The 21,664-nt window shown below is 41.7% G+C and overlaps 1 protein-coding gene across 5 annotated transcripts in view; it reads left to right on the forward strand.

The window, feature by feature from the left end:
- The window catches only part of LOC138764181 (FYVE, RhoGEF and PH domain-containing protein 3-like), a 243,352-nt gene that overhangs the window by 148,830 nt on the left and 72,858 nt on the right, over nucleotides 1-21,664 (forward strand). For all 5 annotated transcript variants that reach the window (XM_069939738.1, XM_069939740.1, XM_069939739.1 and 2 more), the window contains one exon: nucleotides 20,356-20,445. In XM_069939738.1, the coding sequence (XP_069795839.1) occupies nucleotides 20,356-20,445 (90 nt within the window). The remainder of the gene's footprint in view (nucleotides 1-20,355; nucleotides 20,446-21,664) is intronic.

A 21,664-nucleotide genomic window follows, 5' to 3' on the forward strand; every position in this document is an offset into this window, starting at 1 on the left:
TTAAGATTAGAAAAGTTCTTTGGATCACAGTCCAATCTCACTGGTTGCAGGCAATTCTTGTACTGTGCACAGAAGTTAGCATTAACAAAGTTTGCTTAATAAGCAAATGGTAACCACTCAGGAGGGTTCTTGTTGGTCTTCAGATTCCTTTTGTTCCAGGACATCCACACCTGATTCCTGTTTAATCAGCCTTGCTGACGAAACTTTCCCCTTCAGGGTTTTCCAGATGATCCTCCTTCTTTCAGGTCACCTTTCAGACAGCCAGTCTTCTCCTTTGACCAAGCAGTCTTCCAAAATTTTGCCAGCTTTGTCCTTCTGGAACTGATTTCTGTCTCTCTCTCTCTCTCTATCTCTCTCTCTCTCTCTCTCTCTCTCTCTCTCTCTCTCCACACCCTCCCTCTCTGAGAGCAAAACTGTTCTCTCTGTCTGCAAATATCACATGCTCTCCCAGGCAATCTGTATGCTCCAACTTTGTTGCTCTTTTTGCAAAAAGCACTCTGCAAAAGTCCTGCAAATATTCTGTGTTTTAAAATGTTTGTGTGCAATCTGCTCTAATAATCCTTCCCAAAACATCTCTAAATACTCTGTCACAACATTAAGACTCTTGTTCTACTGTATATTTCACAACGTATCATCAAGAAATAGCTTTAAAAGAATTGAAGGAGGTAAAAATACAAATAGGCCATGTAGAGTTAATAGCTTAGGTGTAGCTGATGGATACTGGAAAGGAATGATTTATCCCTTCTGAAAACATTATTGGATAATGTAATGATGCCATTAAAATAATGAATGTTGGAAATTTTGTACATTCTTCTTTGATTATACATCATTTTGGGTGGTACAGCTAGCGTAGTGGTGAGCTCAACGCTATTACAGCGCCAGCGACCTGGGTTCAAATTCGGAGTCTGCAAGGAGTTTGTACATTCTCCCTGTGTCTGTTTGGGTTTCCTCTGGGTGCTCCGGTTTCTTCCCACCCTTCAAAACTCACAGGGATTATAGGCGGGTTGGGGTATTTGGGTAGCACGGGCTCGTGGATCACAAGGGCCTGTTACCATGCTGTATATCTAAACTAAGTTATTTAATTAACTTCACAAGTCTCAAAATTATCATTCACTCAGAACCAATTTCTTCCCATCCATATTCCAAGCCTTCCCCTCCATTTTTCCAATTGAAAATATTAGCTGGGGCTGCACAGCTGAGAAATAACATCCTTGTAGCTTTTCCACCTACAGGCAATCACTGGGTTAAAAACGTTTGATTTACGAACAATTTGTACTTATGAACCAACAAGCCAGCAGTAAGTAGAATGCTGTCAACTTCCGGTTCGAGCGTGGTTGAGTCAGCATCATCTGCTGGGAGCCTGACATCCTCGCTCCTGCCAAGATCCTGACTTGCTTAAGATGTTGTAGTGTTTCTTAAGTGTTTTACATGCACGTTACATAAGGACCGTATGTACTTAAATACAAATTTGAGTTGAAGATGGTTACGCATGATACAATATAATTGGTTACACAGGCTATGCACCACACCCCAAAAGTTAAATAAATGGGACCCAACAGTATCAGATAGATGTTTTCGCTGTAAGAAGGAAATGGGAACAATAGTACATGCAATTTGGGTATGTGAGAAAGTAAAAAAGTTTTGGGAAGATCTAAATCAGGTATTAAATAAAATCACAAAAAGCAACATACCAAAAAATCCAGAGATCTTTCTTCTAAGTAATATAAGAAATAAAGAACTAGGCCTCGATTTGGATGAAGCACAAAAAATATGATAGCCTTAGCTGTAGCAAAAAAATGTATAATGTCAACCTGTAAATCAGAAGAGAGCCTGAGAGTACAGCAATGGAACATAGAAATGAATAAATGTATTCATTGGAAAAAAAATAACATATAATTTAAGAAATAATGTCATAATATTCAAACAAATTTGGGAACCGTACATGGAACACAACTGAGAGGGCCTACCGCGGACATCCATCACCTAAAATGACAGAATGAGAAGAAGACGAAATGAACTGACCCAGTGTGTAAAAGTAGATGACACAATTTTCTTGTTTATTTTCATTGTGTGATGACATTGTTTAATGGGTTTAATGTATTGTACATGTTGAACGTTTCGTGGGTAGGGAGGGGGATGGGAAGGAGGGAGGGAAGGGAGGGGAGAAAATGACACTGTGTATATTCAAGAGGGAAATGTTTGTGTGTATTTTGGTTAATATGGTTCACAGTGTGAAAAATTTAAAAAAAATTTTAAAGATGGACCAAGGTAATAGAACTAGTTTTTAACTCAGAGACTGCCTGTAATCCTTTGGAAATTCAGAGCTCAGCTCGCACCTCACCAACAAAAGCTGACTAAAGACAAGGGAACTCATTTAAATAGGCAGGCATTGTATTGATTCATTATTTGGAACCTCCAGTAAGATCAGGGTTGCAGAGGGCATTCAAAGATCTTTGAAGATAAGAACTTACAATTCTTGCTATTCACCTCTATCTGGCGTGTGATCATTACGCTATACCTAGACGAAAGGCTCAGGCCTAAATTGTTGGTGACCATTTGCTGCCTGCGTGACCTGCTGAGTTTATCCAGCTCTATATAATGCAGCATCTGCGTGCAGTGACCATTGGTCATTGTTTTAATCTAACTCTCTCTTGAGTGTGGTCAGTCTAGCAGGTGAAGCAGCAATCGAATGAGTAGGAGCATAATAAATAATTAATCAGCTGTTTTTGCAAGCGAGCAATACTTGGGGGAGAAAAAGCTTTGTCATCAGTCGAGAGAAAGAACTTCACGTTTCTTGACATGACAGCAAAAATCTGATACAAAAAAAACCCCGGGGCCTGTGGGAATTGATAGATGTCGGTTAAATGTATTTGAGACTTACTCTTTCAATGCCTAATTAATGCACCTGCATTAAGAATAAGCAGTGTAAAAGATAAAAATACTAGAACAAACTTCACTTGCATGAATACATAAACCTTAAACCATTTTGTTTTATTTTCAGTCCCATTCTTTGAAAACATTTAACCATCGCTGCATCTACAGGTTCCTCCCCCTCCACGGAGCCTCCTGAAAGATGAACGTTATGGATAATTAACCCTCCCCCCCACCCCACAAGTTTACAAATAAAGCCTCTGACTGGGGCAACTCTTACTAAGCAGGAATAAGGAGACACTTGAAGAGAGTTAACCCAACAATGGCTGGCATCAACCAGCTCTTCATCCTGGGCGACGCCATTTTATTCAAAAACAACTTTATGCAAACAGCTGCTATGAGCAAAATACGACCAAGGTCCTCTGGCTGGATATTTGCTCCCATCTTCATCAAATGTTTATCTGTTAATTTAGAGAACATTTACTTTTACAGTTTTAAACCTGCATTAATTTAATCTATTTTTAAATTTTTTTAAAATTTAGACATATGGTATGGTAACAGGCCACCTTGGCTGCCCATGCTGCCCAACTACAACGAATCAACACACAAACCCGGCACTCCTTGAGTGATGGGAGGAAACCGGAGCCCTCAGGGAAAACCCATGTAGACACAGGGAGAAGTACAAACTCCCCACAGAGAGCGTGGGACTCGAACCCCATTCCCGATTGCTGGTGCTGCAAAGGCACCGTATGCCAACTGCAGCCGCCTTTGACTGCTTCACAGAGAAGGGGATCCATGAAGTTTGAGCAGAGTCCACAGTGGGCCATAGCCAAAATAAAAGTTGAGAATGGCTGCTTTAAAACTACAGCGCAGTACAAGGCCTTCAGCTCACAATATTGTGCCATCCCACGCAAGCCTATTCAACAATGTAAACCTTACACTCACAACCCTCCTCCCTTATCACATCCATGCATCCAAGAGCCATTTAGATGTCCCTACTGCACCAGCCTCCACCACTACCCCCGGCAATGCACACCAATCACCCACCACTTTCTGTGCAGAAAAAAAAAGATCCCTGACGTCTCCCCTGAATCCATGCCCCCCTCCCCAACTCGCCCTGCACAGATGTCCTCCGGTGTTTGCTATTCCCACCCTCGGAAGAAGGTGCTGGCTATCCACCCCACCCATGCCCTTCACAATCTTATAGAACTCTTTTAAATCACCTCTCCTGCTTCACCCTAAGAGAAAAGCTCCAGCTCTCTTAACTTTTGGCAATCCAGTCAACATTGCAGTAGATCTCCTCAGCACCCTCTCCAAAGGGTCCACATCCTTCCTGTAATGAGGTGATCAGAACTGAACACAATATTCCAAGTGAGTCAGTTCTGGTCACCTCATTACAGAAAGGATGTCGGTGCTTTGGAGGGGATGCAGAGGGGATTTGCAGGGATGTTGACTGGATTGCCAAAAGTGAGTTTACTTAAATTTTTAAAATTTATTTTCCTCCTTTTTTTTGCTGGTTGCTTGAATTCCAGATACCAGGGGTTTTACTGTAATTATTCTTACTCAATAGTGACAATTAGTAAATGAACTCCGTCGCTCATACATTAAATATTGCCACAGTGTTAGAGATCTTGGACTGGAGAATACCTTTATTCTTTTTTAGTTCAAATTTGCCAAATGATTTTTGACCAGTATTATGTGCCCTTTTAACTATGAAATTCTGTTTGTCACATTTGGATTCACAGTCTTTGGGTTAAAATGAAATGGCGGGGGGTGGGGGGAATGATTATTTTCATTGCAGTTTGTGGTTCGTGGTTTATAATTGGGTTCCGTTGGTTTTACAATTGTGTTTTTACAGGATAGAGGGAATTCATTTTATCAAGTTTATGGTTGACTTTCAGAACACCCTTATGAATCTACTTTCCCCCTTAATTTCCTGTAACTTATTCTCTCCAACATGAAATTGAACTGCCCCCTGCCCCCACCCCCGATTACAATCAGGGCAATTTACAGAAGCTTATCTTTGTGGTGCAGGGAGGAAGCTGAAACACGTTAACCCACTGCTCTGCTCCATGATTGGTTTCTGGAGATGGATAGCAACTCCAATAACTATCAGATACACAAATTGAGAACGAAAATATGTGCCATTGTTGGAATAATAACATTGGCTTCTAAATATCACTGGACTGTTTATTCATTGTTGTGAGTTTTAACAATTCTCAAATTATCTGAGTGATCAGGATTTCATTTGTTTTTTTTTTACTTTTCCTTTCAAACCTCCCTTTTCATATTTGGTAATGCACTTTGCTCCTAACACTTTGTGGTTAAAAACCATCCATTCCCAAGTTCTCATTTTTGTCATATATTTTCTGCATTTTCATAATCTATTATGGAAGTTTTTTTTCCCCCACAACAGGTTATGACGAAGTCTCTCGAACAGCCAAAGCATTTTTTTTTAAGTATTATCATCAATTGTGATGTTCACACCTCTCTGATTGACCTTTTCTTGACAGTACTTGCTCATTTCATTGAGAGCATGAAATTTCCCTTCATTTTGACCTCAGGACAACCACTTTACCACTGATCTTCATTCTGTCTCTATAGCCACTTTCAGGTGCATTCTCCACCGAGAATGCGCTCGCAGAAGTGGATGCAGACCTGTGGATGGTCGTTCAAGTGGCAGCCCTGAAAACGTTGCGCTGTCCACTTGAAAGGGACAGCTGCAGGAGAGGCGCCTCGGAGCGCACTCCGGCTCCTGTCCCGCACCGGCAGCCCCTCCCCCATAGTCCCATGCCAGCCACCCCTGCCCTGATGTCCTGCGCCTGCTGCCCCAGCCCTGACGTCCCACGCTGGCAGCCCCTGCCCCGAAGTCTTCGCCTGCTGCTCCAGCCCTGATGTCCTGTGCCGGCAGCCCCTGCCCCATAGTCCCATGCCAGCCACCCCTGCCCTGATGTCCCGCGCCTGCTGCCCCAGCCCTGACGTCCTGCACCGGCAACCCCTGCCCTGAAGTCCTGCGCCTGCTGCCCCAGCCCTGACGTCCTGCACCGGCAGCCCCTGCCCCGTAGTCCCACATTGGGGGGTTGTCAGGCATGGGGAGTTGGGTCACCAGCTGATTGTACTCAGCCCGCCCCTCAGCAGCCACTTTCAGGCCACTGCATTCAGGTGCCTAGTGCTCTGGCGATTATCCCTCTCGGAGGAGGGTTAGAAAGTGCACCTCAGAGGCGCCTCCTGATCTTTCAGGTGGCCTTCCGACAGCTGCATAGGGGTAGAATATGCGGCTTAACATCGGGGTATTCTGGCCACCTGAAAGAACCTATAATGAGATCACCACTTTCCATGATTCAAATGTTATTTTATTCCCTTTGTTCTAACCACTCTGTCTTCAACCAAGTTCAGCACAGTTTCTGGAATAGCATATTGACTTTCTCCTGGGCATTTTCGAGCCTCTGATTTGAAAGTTTAATTTCATCTTTGCTGCTTTTCCCATTTTCCTTGATGTAGCTGAGCTGGGTGGTCATAAATCCTCTGTAAAGCAATGGTTTATCATTATAGTGTGGACTTGTTTGAATCCAGTTTTTTTCTTATTGGATTCTCCCAAGGTCATGTGTTTCAAGCAATTTCTGAGTTTCGGTTTACACTTTGGATATGTTCCAATTTGCTTTTTTCCCCCATTTGTCTTTTAACCTCTACTGTATATGGTTTAAGTTTGGGAAGGGAGTTGCCCTTTCAGTCACCATAGCTTTTGAATTACTTCAGTCTACTTGATTGCATTTGAAATAATAATCATGTATTTTCTGTTCACTGATACTGAGTCATGTTCTTTAGTGAAATAATGTTCACTGATACTGAGTCATGTTCTTTAGTGAAATAATGTACAGTAAAACACCAGAATTCAAGCAACCAGCAAAAAAAAGTGGAAAATGAATAAAAAAATAAATAGAAATAAATACGAATACGTATATTTCAGCGTATAAGTCAAATCGTGAAACCCAAAAAATCTCTCAAAAAATGGGGGGAGGAGGTCGATTTGTACGCCAGATAAACTTTTGAGACCCTAAATTCAGCTCAAAATCCAATATGTGCTGATTCAGCATATGTCGGCCCTTGAAAAACCCCAAAAAACTAGGACAGATTTTCATTGAGATTTTTATTGAAAACAACAACACAATTATCACCCTTCAAAATCAGCCTCGCTTTTATTGTCTGAAGTAAAGTTGGCAGCAAGCACATTCATACTCTCACTATTTAAACAGTCATCATAAGGGTCCCGGTCTGTATCTTATGAGGCGGTTTCAGCTTCGTCATCAGTGTCCCACAATAAATCACCTTCTGTGCCATCAATCGCACAAAAGATATCACACTTTTTGAAAACAATTTTATCACAGTTTCTACGTTATCTTAGTCACATGCCTTGAGCATGAGGTTACACAGCACATCACGCATTGCCCAGCTTTTGGAAATAATTTTTCTGCACTTGATATCCATGTATTCCATGCCTCACACATATAGTCTTTGAATGGCTTGTTCAAGCAGACATCGAGAGGTTTCAATATAGACTTCAAGCTACCTGGGATAACCACCATCTAAGTATTATGTAGTGCTAATCTAGTTTTAAGTGGCTATGAAATGCATCCCAGACTAGCAATCTCCATTCTTTGTCTAAACCACCTGCACATTGTCTATCCACAGTTTTACACGATTTTCATCCATCCATCCATCTTTTTTCATGAAAATGTACAAAAATACCCGCTGGAAATTTTATTTTCGGTTTAGTTTTGTGTTTGAAGATTATCATGGGTCTTAATTTCGCCCCATCGGCCATGCACAATGCCACCACTGTAAACCTGGTCCTTTCATGGCCTGTACTTCTGGTTTGCACAGATTTCACGCCTTTCTATTCCACTGTTCTATTGCCTATCATGTTAAAATCCATGTTTCCAATATTTGCCAACTCAAACTGGTGCTTCTGCCAATTACATATAATAAACTGGTGAAAACTTACAACTTTATGATCAAGATCTTTTGGTAGTTTCTGTGCAATTTTTGGTTTTGGCGTAATACCAGATTTCTCCTGTTCATGAAACGATTGCACCAGCCGACTGTACCCTCAAAATCATCACTGAGGTCTGGGTGCGACTTGGCCCACTGCAGTGCAAATGTTCTTTTTTTATTTTGGATGACAACATAGCAATCTTGCCTCTGTTCACGTACCCATTCTGCAACGTGATTTTCCAACTCAGGCCAGAGTGGTGCCTTTTCTCAAAGAACATTACCTTTTTTGTATTTTTCTTAAAGCCTCTTCTTTCTTCCTCCAATCTCTTACCAACTTCTCATTCACATCAAATTTTCTTGCAGCAACACAGTTGTTGGTTTTCTTGGCCACTTCTATCACTTTCAACTTAAAGCTCTCCTCATATTTTCATCGCGTGCTGCGTTGTGTTGATAGCAATCACCTCCAGCCAACGCCCAACAAATCAATCCGCGCGATCCATGGGGATTGACGTATACACCGGTCATTGGCCCATCTCAGACATTACAAGCTTTGGGCGTCGACATGTACGCCAGTCAACTTGTACAGCAAAATATACGGTAAATAAAAAATTTATGTAAATAAAAGTTTAACATTGTAAAAGTCAATGTTCTCTGAAATAACACATAAACCTTTGGTGAAGATGGGAACAAGTATATTGTCAGCGGAGTGCCTTGGTCATGCTTTGCTCATAGCAGTTGTTTCAATAAAGTTGTGTTTGAATAAAATGGCATAACCCAGGATGAAGAGCCACTTCAAAGTGGGTCCTTATCTGTGCTAAGTGAGAGTCTTTATTATTATATTAGCAAGGCTTTATCTGTAAACTTTGGGAGGGTGGGGTGGGGGTGGTGGGTGTTAATTATCCATGTTATTGTTCATCTTTCGGGCAGCTCCATGGAGGGGAGGAAGTTGTAGATGCAGCAACAGTTAAATGTTTTCACAGAATGTGATTGAAAATAAAGTAAAATGTTTTAATGTTTGTATATTCACGCCAGTGGTTTGTTCAGTGTAGGTACAGTATATTTTGAACTGTTTATTCTTAATGCTGTTATGTATAATAAATGTGTTAAGCATTGTGAGAGTGAGTCTCAAGCAACTGGAAAACTCACTTATCCGGCATTTACCATTCCTTGTAGGTGCCTGATACCAGGGGTTTTACTGTAGTATTCCAGAAACAGTTTAAAATGTTTTCCAGCAAATGATCAATATTTCAAAAAGATGCTGATGAAGATCCGTCTCTTTGATGTAGTTCATGCTGCCACATGATAAATCACTTCTTTAAGTGTTTGAAGAACACCTGACTGGAACTGGGATGGGGAATGTCGATGAGGGAGTGGCAAAGCGTCTGGGTGAGTCACTGTCTCTGACTCATCCACTAAATCCCAAGGATTCATCCACTCAGTATTGCTGGAGGCTGAAAAAGCTAGTTACACAGAAAGAACAAACTCAAAGTCACATGAGACACAACAGATGCTGGAATCTGTGACAAAAACAATCCAGTGGAGGAACTCAGCTGATCAAGCAGTGTCCATGAGAGAAAAAAGGTTGATGTTACAGATTGGAACCCTTGTTAAGACTGAGCGCGCAGAGAGAGATGGCCAGTTTCATGTGGAAAGGGGATCGGTGAATCTGGGGGGAGGGAAAAATGATGGACGGGTGGGAAGACGGAGGAAGTTGATAGGCAGGTGATTGAAAAGCAATAGTGAAAATTGGTCAGTTGGAGAAAGATGAGCGAAGTTGGAGGTGGCTGGAACAGGGTGATTGGTGGAGACAAAGGCTTTCAGTGATAGCACCTGATAAGCAGAGTAGGTGATAATGGTGATAAAAGAACAACGTTAGGTCAAACTTCCACATTTTCATTATTGGAAAGTGGGAGTAGATAATTCCAGAAGCTCCTTCTCACAATGATATAAATCAGTCTGAAAATGATTGGATGGACTCATGAAGAGTAGGTGTACTGCCTCCACAATAAAGGTAAATATATACCCATGTATTTCAGCTGACTGCCCTATCATTGACTGAAAGCTCTCCAAATGTGAGAGTGGTTTTGTTGCCTCTTGGCCAAACTATGAGTTGGAGTTGCTCAATAAAGTACATTGTGGTGCAAGAAAATGAATGGATTAGCTGATGCACTTTTTATTAATACATCAAAGAGCAGCAAGCATGAAAAAGCTGTGTAGATAAATTGTCCTACTCTTGAGGAATCCACAAGACAGATGAGAAAGCACATTCATAGCTCTAAAAATGAGATCTCCATAAGATCATAAGATATTGGAGCAGAAATAGGCTATTCAGCCCATTGAGTCTGCCCCGCCATTCATTCATGAGCTGATCCATTTTCCCACTCAGCCCCACTGCCCAGCCTTCTCCCCATAACCTTTAATGCCACGGCTAATCAAGAACCTATCAATCTTGGTCTTAAATACACCCAGTGACCTGACCTCCGCAACTTCTGTGGTGACAAATTCCACAGATTTACCGTCCTCTAGCTGAAGAAATTCCAACGCATTTCTGTTCTCCGTGGACTTCCTTCAATCCTGAAGCTGTCCTAGACTCACCCACCATGGGAAACAACCTTCCCTCATCTACTCTGCCCCTGCTTTTCAACATTCAAAGTGTTTGAGATTGCCCCCCCCCCCAATTCTCCTAAATTCCAACGAGTACAGGCCAAGAGCTGTCAAACACTCCTCGAGTTGGTAACCCTTTCATTCCTGGATCATCCTAGTGAACCTCCTTTGAACCCTCTCGAATGTCCACACCTTTCCTTAAATGAGGAGTCCAAAACTTCCCAGAGATCTCATCTCTTGAGAGAAGAGAGATTTTCAGCTTCTCAGCACAAATTTAGGCAAAACTATCAATTTATACACAGAGACTGGATTGTTTTTTTTTCCAGAGCTTCACAAGGATGTTATTGGGATTGCAGGGCATGAGTTAGAAGAAGAAACTGGATTTTTAACCTCGAGCACAGAAGGCTGAGTGGTGACATTTAAAAAAAAAATCATGTCGGGCATGGAAATGGTCACACTTTTTTCCCAAGGTAGGAAAGTCTAAACGCAGAGGTCCTATATTTAAGGTGAGTAAGGAAAGATTTGAAGGAGACCTGAAGTAAACTTCTTCCACAAGGGGTGATGTACATGTGGAACGAGCTGCCAGAGGCAGGTTTAAATACAGTGGTTAAAAGGCATTAAGAAAGGTATATCAATGTTTCATATAAAGTGAATCATCACAGACTTCAGAAAGAAAATGGCCAAAATATAATGTGTTTAGTAATTGGTCTGGTCTATAGAATGTCAACATGATGGAGGATGTGGTATCAAATGCACAACCAAACTAAAATGAGGTGAGAGAGGCGGGAGAGAAAAGTCACTGCTTTTACTGTAGGTGGTGTAGAGGTGCATGAATCGTTGTGGCTGTCCCTTGTAGTCGAGGATGATGGCCTTCATTTCACTGATCCACGGAACGAAGACACCTTGTGCGTGTACTTGTTTACCATGTATTTGATGTTACACTCCAAGAAGCACATGATACTTCACAAATCAACCAACTAGTTCCAATGGTGTGGAAACCACGACGTTTGGAGCTGATGGATTTGTTGCAGCCTTCATCCGCCTTTGCATCCGTTGAGTTCAGAGTAACTTCGCTCGCTTGTTCCACCATTGAGGTCTTGGTTGGGTTGTTCTTTGTCAGGGACCTCACCCTCAACCTTACTGCCAGGAGCACAGCTCCAGACGGCATCGATCTCAGGACCACACCAGCGTCTCCATCACGACAAGGTGACAACCCACAGAGAAGGTCCATGAATAATTGTATTGAAAAAGAAATTCAATAAAATTGATCCAAAAGAATGGAGAATGTGGACTGGTGGTCATTTAATAGCTCAGAAAACTCCTGTTTAACTCAAAGCAACATCCATCAAGGTTTGTGTGCATCATATAATTTAGTTGAAGTGTTTTTGCATAACATAGCTGCAAGACATCCTGTTACTAAAGGAAATAAAGGAACTGCTCTGAAACCACCAAACTACTTTGGTAAGCAATGATACTCTGAACTTCACAGATGAGGGTGATACGGCTACATGTAGAGCTGAAAAGTTCTTCAGCATTGTCATTCTTTAAAATTTTTGGCAGATAATTTGCTTTCACTTGTGATGTATAAATAGTTTTGATATTTTTCTTGTTCATCAAAAGTTTGCAAGGTCTGCACTCATCTCAAAGTCCTAAATAACAAAAGAACAGACATTCTTTGTTGTGGTGCTCATAGTGAATTCTACTAAACCACTGAGCTTGTTTCCTGAAGATTTTTCTGTTACAAAAGATCAGGATCATCTGGTTGAAAGTTGGGCTTTGAGGCATCTGACAGCTGAAATCAATAGGACCTCTGAAGCCACTGAGGTTTTAAATTTTGGAAGAGAGAAACTTCTAGCGCAGAAGAGAGAGGTGGAGCCAAGCCAGGAGACCTTACAGATGCCCAATCAAGGGCCATCGTCATGAAAGGAGTCTTATGGAAGAAAGTCATTGCTGATGTTCGAAGCAATTCCTGTTGCAGTAATTCTTAAATGTGATCTTTGCTGCACAATCACATCAAGAAAATTGCAAGGAGCTGCAACAACTACTGCACGTAGCCTTTTTCCAAACTCACCAAACAGCCAATCAAAGGGGATTGTGAAGAGCCCTTCTCAGATAGTGCTAACCTCAGCTATTCCGTCTCCCCTTTTGTGTCTCCTGCACAAGGAAGTGCATGATGCGCCTGGGACAAATGGGACAGGGTTGTCAAACATAACATAACATAAACATATAACATAACAATTACAGCACGGAAACAGGCCATTAGGCCCTTCTAGTCCGCACCGAACCAAACACCCCTTTCTAGTCCCACCTCCCTGCACAATGCCCATAACCCTCCATCTTCTTCTCATCCATATACCTGTCCAACCTTTTCTTAAATAATACAATTGACTCCGCCGCCACTATTTCTCCCGGAAGATCATTCCACACGGCTACCACTCTCTGAGTAAAGAAGTTCCCCCTCATGTTACCTCTAAACCTCTGCCCCTTAATTCTTAACTCATGTCCTCTTGTTTTAATCTTTCCTCCTCTTAACGGAAATAGTCTATCCACATCCATTCTGTCTATCCCTTTCATAATCTTAAATACTTCTATCAAATCCCCTCTCAACCTTCTACGCTCCAAAGAATAAAGACCCAATCTGTCCAATCTCTCCCCATACTCCAGATGCTTAAACCTAGGCAACATTCTGGTAAACCTTCTCTGCACTCTCTCCACTCTGTTTATATCCTTCCTATAATTAGGCGACCAGAACTGCACACAGAACTCTAAATTAGGCCGCACCAACGTCTTATACAATCTCAACATTACCTCCCAACTCCTATATCCCATGCAATGATTGATAAAGGCCAGCATACTAAAAGCCTTCTTCACCACCCTATTCACGTGAGTTTCTACCTTCAGGGAACGATGTACCGTTACTCCTAAATCTTTCTGCTCTTCTGTATTCCTCAATGCTCTTCCATTTACCACGTATGTCCTATTCTGATTCTTCTTACTAAAATGAAGCACCTCACACTTATCAGCATTAAATTCCATCTGCCATTTTTCAGCCCACTTTTCTAAGCAGCCCAAATCCCTCTGCAATCCTTGAAAACCTTCTTCATTAGCCACTATTCCACCTATCTTAGTATCGTCTGCATATTTACTAATCCAATTCACCACCCCATCATCTAGATCATTAATGTATATAACGAACAACAATGGGCCCAATACAGATCCTTGAGGCACACCACTGGTCACCGGCCTCCAACCTGACAGACAATTATCCACTACCACTCTCTGGCCTCTCCCTTTCAGCCAATGTTCAATCCATTTGACTATCTTAAAATTTATACCTAAAGACTGCACCTTCCTAACTAACCTTCCATGTGGTACCTTATCGAAGGCCTTACTGAAGTCCATATAGACAACATCCACTGCGCTACCCTCATCCACATTCCTAGTCACCTCTTCAAAAAATTCAATCAGATTGGTCAAACATGACCTTCCTCCCACAAATCTATGTTGAGTGCTCCTGATCAGACCCTGTCTATCCAGATGTTTATAAGTACTATCTCTAAGAATTTTCTCCATTAATTTACCTACCACAGACGTCAAACTTACAGGCCGATAGTTGCCAGGCTTCCTCCTTGAACCCTTTTTAAATAACGGAACCACATGCGCAATGCGCCAATCCTCCGGCACTATCCCCATATCTAATGACATTTGGAAAATTACCGCCAGAGCCTCTGCTATTTCCTCCTTCACTTCTCTCAATGTCCTGGGGAAGATCCCGTCTGGTCCCGGAGACTTATCCATCTTTATATTCTTCAAAAGCCTTAAAACTACACCTTTTGTAATCTCTATATTCCCCATATTTACCCAATTTGCTTTTTTTATCTCACATCTCCCAATATCCTTCTCCTTAGTGAATACCGAAGAAAAGAAACTGTTCAATATCTCCCCCATTTCTCTAGGCTCCACACACAGTTTTCTGCTCTGATTTTCTAAGGGACCAATTTTGTCTCTAGCTTTCCTCTTACCATTAACATATTTGTAGAACTCTTTTGGATTAGTTTTCACCCTGCTTGCCATAGTTTTCTCGTACCTTCTTTTAACTTTCCTAATTCCTCTCTTAAGATTCCTCTTACATTATATGGCTATGTCAAAGCAATATTCTTCTTCTCAGTCTTCCTTTCTGGATTATTACATCTCCCCTCTAATAAGATCACCATTGGACTCAGGGGTGAATTAATGTAGCAGTAAAAGTACCATATGCTACGGGCCCCGGATTTGAAAGGGCCCCCAGGTTTATGTACTATGAGATATGAACTTAAACATTTTCATTTTCATTGTGCAGTGGCTATGAGATACCACACTGATAGTCTGTGTGGTATCTCATAGCTCTGCAGGGTGTACAATTGTTGGGAAATAAAATATGAAAGCTTATGAAATATGAAAATTATTACAACCTTTCATCAAGAAGGTAGCATGTCACTTGAAGGGGGGGGGCCACTGTCCTCGGCTTGCCCGACCGCCTCGTTTGTAGCCCCAGCCGTTCATCGCGCACCCACCCCCCCCCTTGTAACTCCCGACGCGGCAGCAGGGGGGGCAGTTGGAGTTCACCGGAGCACCGCTCCGGCATCCGAAACGGGCTGCTCCGGCAACTTGTGGAGAGAGCTCAATGCAGGAGCAACGGCCGTCTTTGTTACCCGCAATCCCCCACGCAGCTGGAACCGTTCTGCCAGCGTCAGGGAAACACAGAGTGGTTCCAGCTGTGTGAAGACTTATGGGTAACAAAGACGGCCATTGAGCCAGCTGCTGCTGTAAGTAAGTTTGGTTTTAACAGAATGTGTAAGTTTTAACAGGGGTGGGCACAATTTCAGTGTAAATGTAAGTGCTTCTCCCCCCTCATTGCGCATGCGCCAGCGTCACATTTTAGGACCCCTTTAAAATTTACGCTACAGGCCCTGCACTGCCTAAATCTGGCACTGGTTGGACTGCAGTTAATGAACAGGACAAATAGGGAACTATTCAGCCTTCATCATCTCCACTCCAGAACCAAAGTTGCTCCAGCTTCTGTCATTGAACTGCCTCCTGCAGGTGATGGGCTTGTGAAGGCAGAATCCAATTGAACATCGAGGCATTTACCAAAGTGTATGAAAGAATAAGTCTTAACATCTGTCATGACATCAACTAACATTTCCTCATTGTTGGCCATTTGTGTCACTTGGAACATTTGATTGGAGATTTCCTGCCATGTGTCATCAATTGCCACTGTGGTAGAACCACTGTTAATACTGTTGGTATGTGTATGGCTGGCCAGCCCCTTGCCTGTGGTTCCCCCTCCTTGATTTCCCTAGGCGGCATTGTCATTACCCCTGCCCCAGAACAAGCTTGGGTCAGCAACATGTGATGTGCCTTCTGTTTATAGTACTCAATGACTATCAGTCAGGTAACTTCTAGTCTTTGGAGTTCTTGTTAGCACATCAGCCACATCAATGAGCAAGGTTTGTATTTGTCCCTGAGTCGTGTTCCTTTTGGGGAATTCTGATGGGAAGTTTGGATGGCCAAGATAGCACACCGATACCTTTACTTCCACAGAAGCCTGACAAAATTTGGCATGTCACCTCCATCCCTGACCAATCTGTGCAGATACACCATTGAAAGTCTCCTGTTATGGTACATCATTGTGTGGTTTGGGAAATGCTCTCCTCAGGACAAGAAACTCCAGTCAGTTGTGAACATGGCCTAGTGTAACACTCAAACTCGCTCTCTCTCAAGGACAACTTCTTTCCTGCTATTATTAGACTTCACATAGCTAACCAAAGTTGTTATTGCTCCATAGCAACTCAACTCTCTCTCTCTCTCTCACTGTATTTTTGTACTGTCTTTCTTATTGCACTGTATATGAGGGAAATGAGTGTGCACATGTTTTGTCTGCTGCTGTGGTTTCCTCTCCTGAAGGGTCTTCTCTCAGGCTTCTTTTCACCATGGGGGTGGGGGTGGGGGAGGGGAGGTTGTTGTGGGTGGTGTTCTCCCGCTCTGATGTAACGTACCAGTCCATGGCTCCCCCAGAGCCCACAGCACTGAAGATCTGGCAGTCTGTGCACTGGAAAATACTGCAGTTCTCTGAAATCATTTTGTATTTCACTAATCATGGCTTTCAGACTATTACCTTGTTAGATTCTTGCCTATTTTTCCTGATCAAGATCTTGTTAGAAGAGTTGTGTGAGAAGAGTTAAAGGAAACGGCTGACTCAACCAATGAGATCATTTTGTGAGGAGGTGGAACTATGGATACCACACATTAAATTTTAAGTCTCATCATTATTAAATATCAAATATTTATATTTTAGATTTGTGTGTTTGGTAGTTATCTGATGCAGGGGGAAATTAATAGAAATCTCTGATAAAAATTTAATTTGATTTTTCATCATCTGAGTTATGTAATATGAAAGACAACCTAAATGTCTTTAAAAGGAAGCTGTTATTGATCTTCAGTATAATTAAATCACCCAAATACACAAAATATGCAGCGTTGTGTACAAGAATAAATTTGATGGGTTCAAAGAGAATCAAGGCTGGACACGTTATTACAAACAATGGGCTTTATTTACGCACAGGGGAATTTGCAAAAGAACACACACTCACACAGACCAACCCGGAATAAGACACATCGAGTGCGAGTAAGTTACTACTAAACATTCTCAGCTCCCGATTGGAAACACAAGGGTTAAACACACAGTACCATCAGCTCTCTCTATCTCTTGCAAGCACAGCACACTAACAAACAGGAAATTAATTACAACTAACAAGTGTATCAAATGAATCTGGTTTCCAGCATTGCCCACGGCTCAGGGTCCAGGATGGGCCCATTGCAATCGGCCCTCCGGGGCTGTCCATGGCCTGCAGCCTAGGGTTCAGTGATTGCCTCCGTGCACCAGCAGAAAACAAAAGAGTGAGAGGGCAGAGACTGCACGTGCTCGGCTTTTTTAATACAAGACCCTTCCATGTGACCTGCAAGGACCAATCATGCATCAGCCTCGCCTGAGGGCAGATCTAAGCCTTGACTGGTAGGTGATGTGTCTTCCGACAAGGCTCCAGCCAGAAAGGTCACATGACTCTGCAGGACACATGACTCAGCAATCCACACTCCCAGCAGGATCCAGATGGAGAGACCACATGACCCTCCACAATCCACACTACTTCAGGCTTACTGTTGCTATTTGCCTTGTATCTTTAAGACACAAAAAGTTATTGACTGTATAACACTACAGCACAGTAAAAGCCCTTCAGTCCTCGATGTTATGCTGACCCAAAAAAAGTTCTAAACTCCTACCCCATAACCCTCTATTTTTCTTTCATCCATGTGTCTGTCCAAGAGACTCTTAAATCCCCCTAATGTTTCAGCCTCCACCACCATCCCAGGAAAGACATTCCAGGCACCCACAACTCTCTGTGTGAAAAAAACATCCCTGATGTCTTCCCTAAACTTTCCTCCCCTAATTTTGTGAACATATCCTCTAATGTTTGCCATTTTTGTCATAGGAAACAGGCACTGGCTGTCCACCCTATCTATGCCTCTCATCATCTTGTAGACCCCTATTAAGTCTCTTCTCATCCTTCTAAGCTCCAAAGACAAAAGTCCCAGCTCTGATAACCTTGCCTCATAAAATATGTTTTCCAATCCAGGCAACATCCTGGTAAATCTCTGCACCCTATCCTCTGCTTCCACATCCTTCCTATAATGAGGTGACCAGAATTTAACATAATATTCCAAGTGTGGTCTCACCAGACATTTGTAGAGTTGCAACATGACCTCTCTACTCCTGAACTCAATCCCTCTATTAATGAAACCTAGCACCCCAAAAGCCTTCCCAACTATCCCATTAACCTGTGTGCGCGCGCGCGACCTTGAGAGATGTATGGATTTGAGCCCCAAGGTCCCTCTGTTCTTCCACATTCCTAAGTATCCAACCATTAATACTATACTCAGCTTTCTGGTTTGTTCTTCCAAAATGTATCACCTCATCCTTATCCGGATTGAACTCCATCTGCTACTTTTCTGCTCTGCTCTGCCTCCTGTCTATATCCTCTTATAACCTTCAACAGCCTTCAGCTCCCTCCACATGTGCATGACTGAGTCTTGGATCGAGAAGCATTGCTGTTGTGTGCATTATGAAGCAGTGATATCTGTGGGTAGCTGGTGAGATGCTCGTTAACTTGCCTTGTCTATCCTTATATTGAAAGTCATTGTCTCTTTCCTCTCTGCTTGTAAAAACCATATGACCTCTTAAAGAGCTTCAAATCCAATCTTTGAAAGATTTTATCAGTATATCTGAGCCTGGACTTTATTGCCCATACACAATAGATCAGCATTCTTCATTGCTTCTGCAAAGTTAAACAGAGTCCAATGTCTAGCTTCAGCAAAGCTCTTGCATTTTAAATGAGATGTCTTTTGTGAAGTGTTACGCTGTTTGTAAAGTATAATCAAAACTAAGCCCCCACAATTTATCTCTTTTAAAGACATATTTTAACCCATAATTATTCTAACATACCCCATAACAATTCTGATCTACCTTGATGATTCTTTTTCATCCACAGAACTCCACCAGCAGGTTGTTGTTGCTCCAGATTCCAGGATTTGCAATCTCCTGTTTCAGTACTGATCATAGTTGAAACTACTGGCCTGTGCTAGCAGCAATGGGATTGGATGAAGCTGGGTCCTTACCAGGAATACACTTCCCCATAACAGAGTTCCAAGCTCTCAAGGGAGGACAGGTGATAGGAGCCTTAATTCAAGGTTTCACAAAAGGACCAAGCTGCAATTTCTTGCAACCTGGTAAAAGTAGTCAACAGACCTTACTGCACAGTTCTCCATTGCTTTTATCAACAAGACAGTGATGTGGGATGGAAATCTTTGTATTTGTGTTGGTGAATTGCCTTGACACTATGGGCAAGAGCAGAAAGATAAGATTTGTTTTGATGGTTGATGTGGACGATGAGTTGAGCGGCTTGTACCTGTGCTCTACGTGCAAGCAGAGTGAACATTCCATTCTCTGCCAACCTTTTGGAGAAGACGTTATACCCAGCAACAAGAATTTTGGCTAACAGTTGTAACTCAAACCAGTGCTTGTCTTTGTCTCAGCATTTTCCTTATCGTTGAAGTTAGGCAAACATGTACTTTCTTTCATGGTATTGCTTCACTTCATATCACTTTGATTTTGGGAATTTAAAATGTTTTTTTTTGCTCTGCTACATGATTAAAATGTTAATTTCCAGAATTGGCTGACTGAGGTTCTGCATGACTCCATCTTCACACCTTCCTTTCCCGTTTAAATTTGCAGCGTTGAGATTGAATTGGTGCACATGCTCTGTCATTGATACTTAAAAATTCAAAAATTGCAGCAGAGCCTCTGGCAACATGTCTTTGCCTGGTTTACATGTAAACTCAAGTGTTTCATTTCCCTTGTCAGTTATGTCCCCAGACCTTGAGCAAGATGTGGTTCTGTAGATTGGTCACCTTGCAATTTGATGTGGGGCCACCCAGCAATGGGGTAAAGGAAATGGAGGGCGTGTAAGAGATAGGAATGAAGATTTAAGAGATTGAAGGGGAACAGGACAGAAGGTGGTTACAATGAGAAGGGCAAGTCCATGGAGGTATTTGTGCACAATGAGAATTTTGAAATGACATTGATATTAGATCTTATCAAGTTAAAATGATTTCCACTGGACTATTCAAAGACATAAGTATTTTATTGTTAAAAATGTGATTGTAATTTTACTATTCAATGGTTCTAATTCCTGCAGTAATTTTTTTATCTGAAACATAATTTTCTTTTTTAATTTTGTGTACATTTTAATCATTAAAAATTAAATTTGTAAACTTGTTTATTCTTTGTCTCAGTGCACAGAACCACAGAAATTATTCAACATTGCAAATGAACTTCTTCTCACAGAAGAAGCCTATGTGAAAAGGCTTCATCTTCTGGATCAGGTAATGGAAAATATTAACTGGATTTAAGGCTTTTTTTTGTCATCTGTTGCGTTAAAGCTTTGAAATCCCCAAAATGAACATGGGATTCATAGAGGGTTGGTATCCAAATGTTGGACAGGAAAAAGTTTTTTTTTAAAAGAAATAACAACTTTGGCAGAAAAAAGGAGATAGCTGAAACGAGACACAATAACCTGCAGGACAGGAGACCAAGAAATAGAGCCCCAAGAGATGGAAAGGTGGAGATGAATATTTAATGAAGGTTTAGTTTTTGTTCTGTTGCATTCTTTAGGCTTTATTGACTGGAAATATTCACGATTGGAGTCATAACAATTCTATAATTTTAACAAATCAAATCATTTTAATTGCAATAGTGAGAAAAATATTATACAAATCACAGTCATAACCAATGTGTTGTCTTTTTAAACTTAGTGCTAAATCTGAGAATTGAACTTATCAATTTAAAATTGTCAGTGTTTTAATACTTGTTCTAAACTGTTAATGCGAGGATCATCTGAAAAATGTGCCTGTCACATTGTGTTCATATGTGATGCATGGGTATAACTTGAACAGTTTCATCACTACATTCAAGACAATATTTAGCCATGAGGTGATAATTGGCAAGTAATATTGGAGCCACAAAGTGTCAGGTAATGACTTACAACTATTCAGAGTCGAAAGACCTACCCTTGACATTGGTAATGCCACTGGGGTCGAGGCCCTCCAAGGGCATCCTGTGAATCATCATTAACTGACCTGGGCCAGCCACATAAAAATCATGGCTAGTGGAACAGATTAGAGGCTGGATATGCTGCACATTTGGCCCTCTGCTGCCTCAACTGATCAAAAACAAGCCAATAAATTATTTTAATGATTTGTAGAGTCGACAGTGGAAATTTTCCAAACAAGTTCTTGAGTTGACATTATTTGAAGGAATTCATTTTGATCACCCATTTCTCTGGCAAATAATGGTTCTTCCATTTTAGCAACTCTAAAACAACCAATACATTAGAATGGTTAAATTCTGCGACAATTTCAATTGCATAAAATGTGTTCATTTTGTAAAAGCAACGATGATATACAAAAATAGTACACACACCTGGTCAAATTTGTTAAGCAGCTTAGGGCAGCACAGTTAGCGTAGTAATTAGCGCAACGCTGTTACAGGGTCAAAGACCAGGGTTCGAAATTCGCTGTCTGTAAGGAGTTTATATGTTCTCCC

This window comes from Narcine bancroftii, chromosome 5, assembly GCF_036971445.1.
Source record: "Narcine bancroftii isolate sNarBan1 chromosome 5, sNarBan1.hap1, whole genome shotgun sequence".
In the NCBI taxonomy this organism is placed as follows: Eukaryota; Metazoa; Chordata; class Chondrichthyes; order Torpediniformes; family Narcinidae; genus Narcine; species Narcine bancroftii.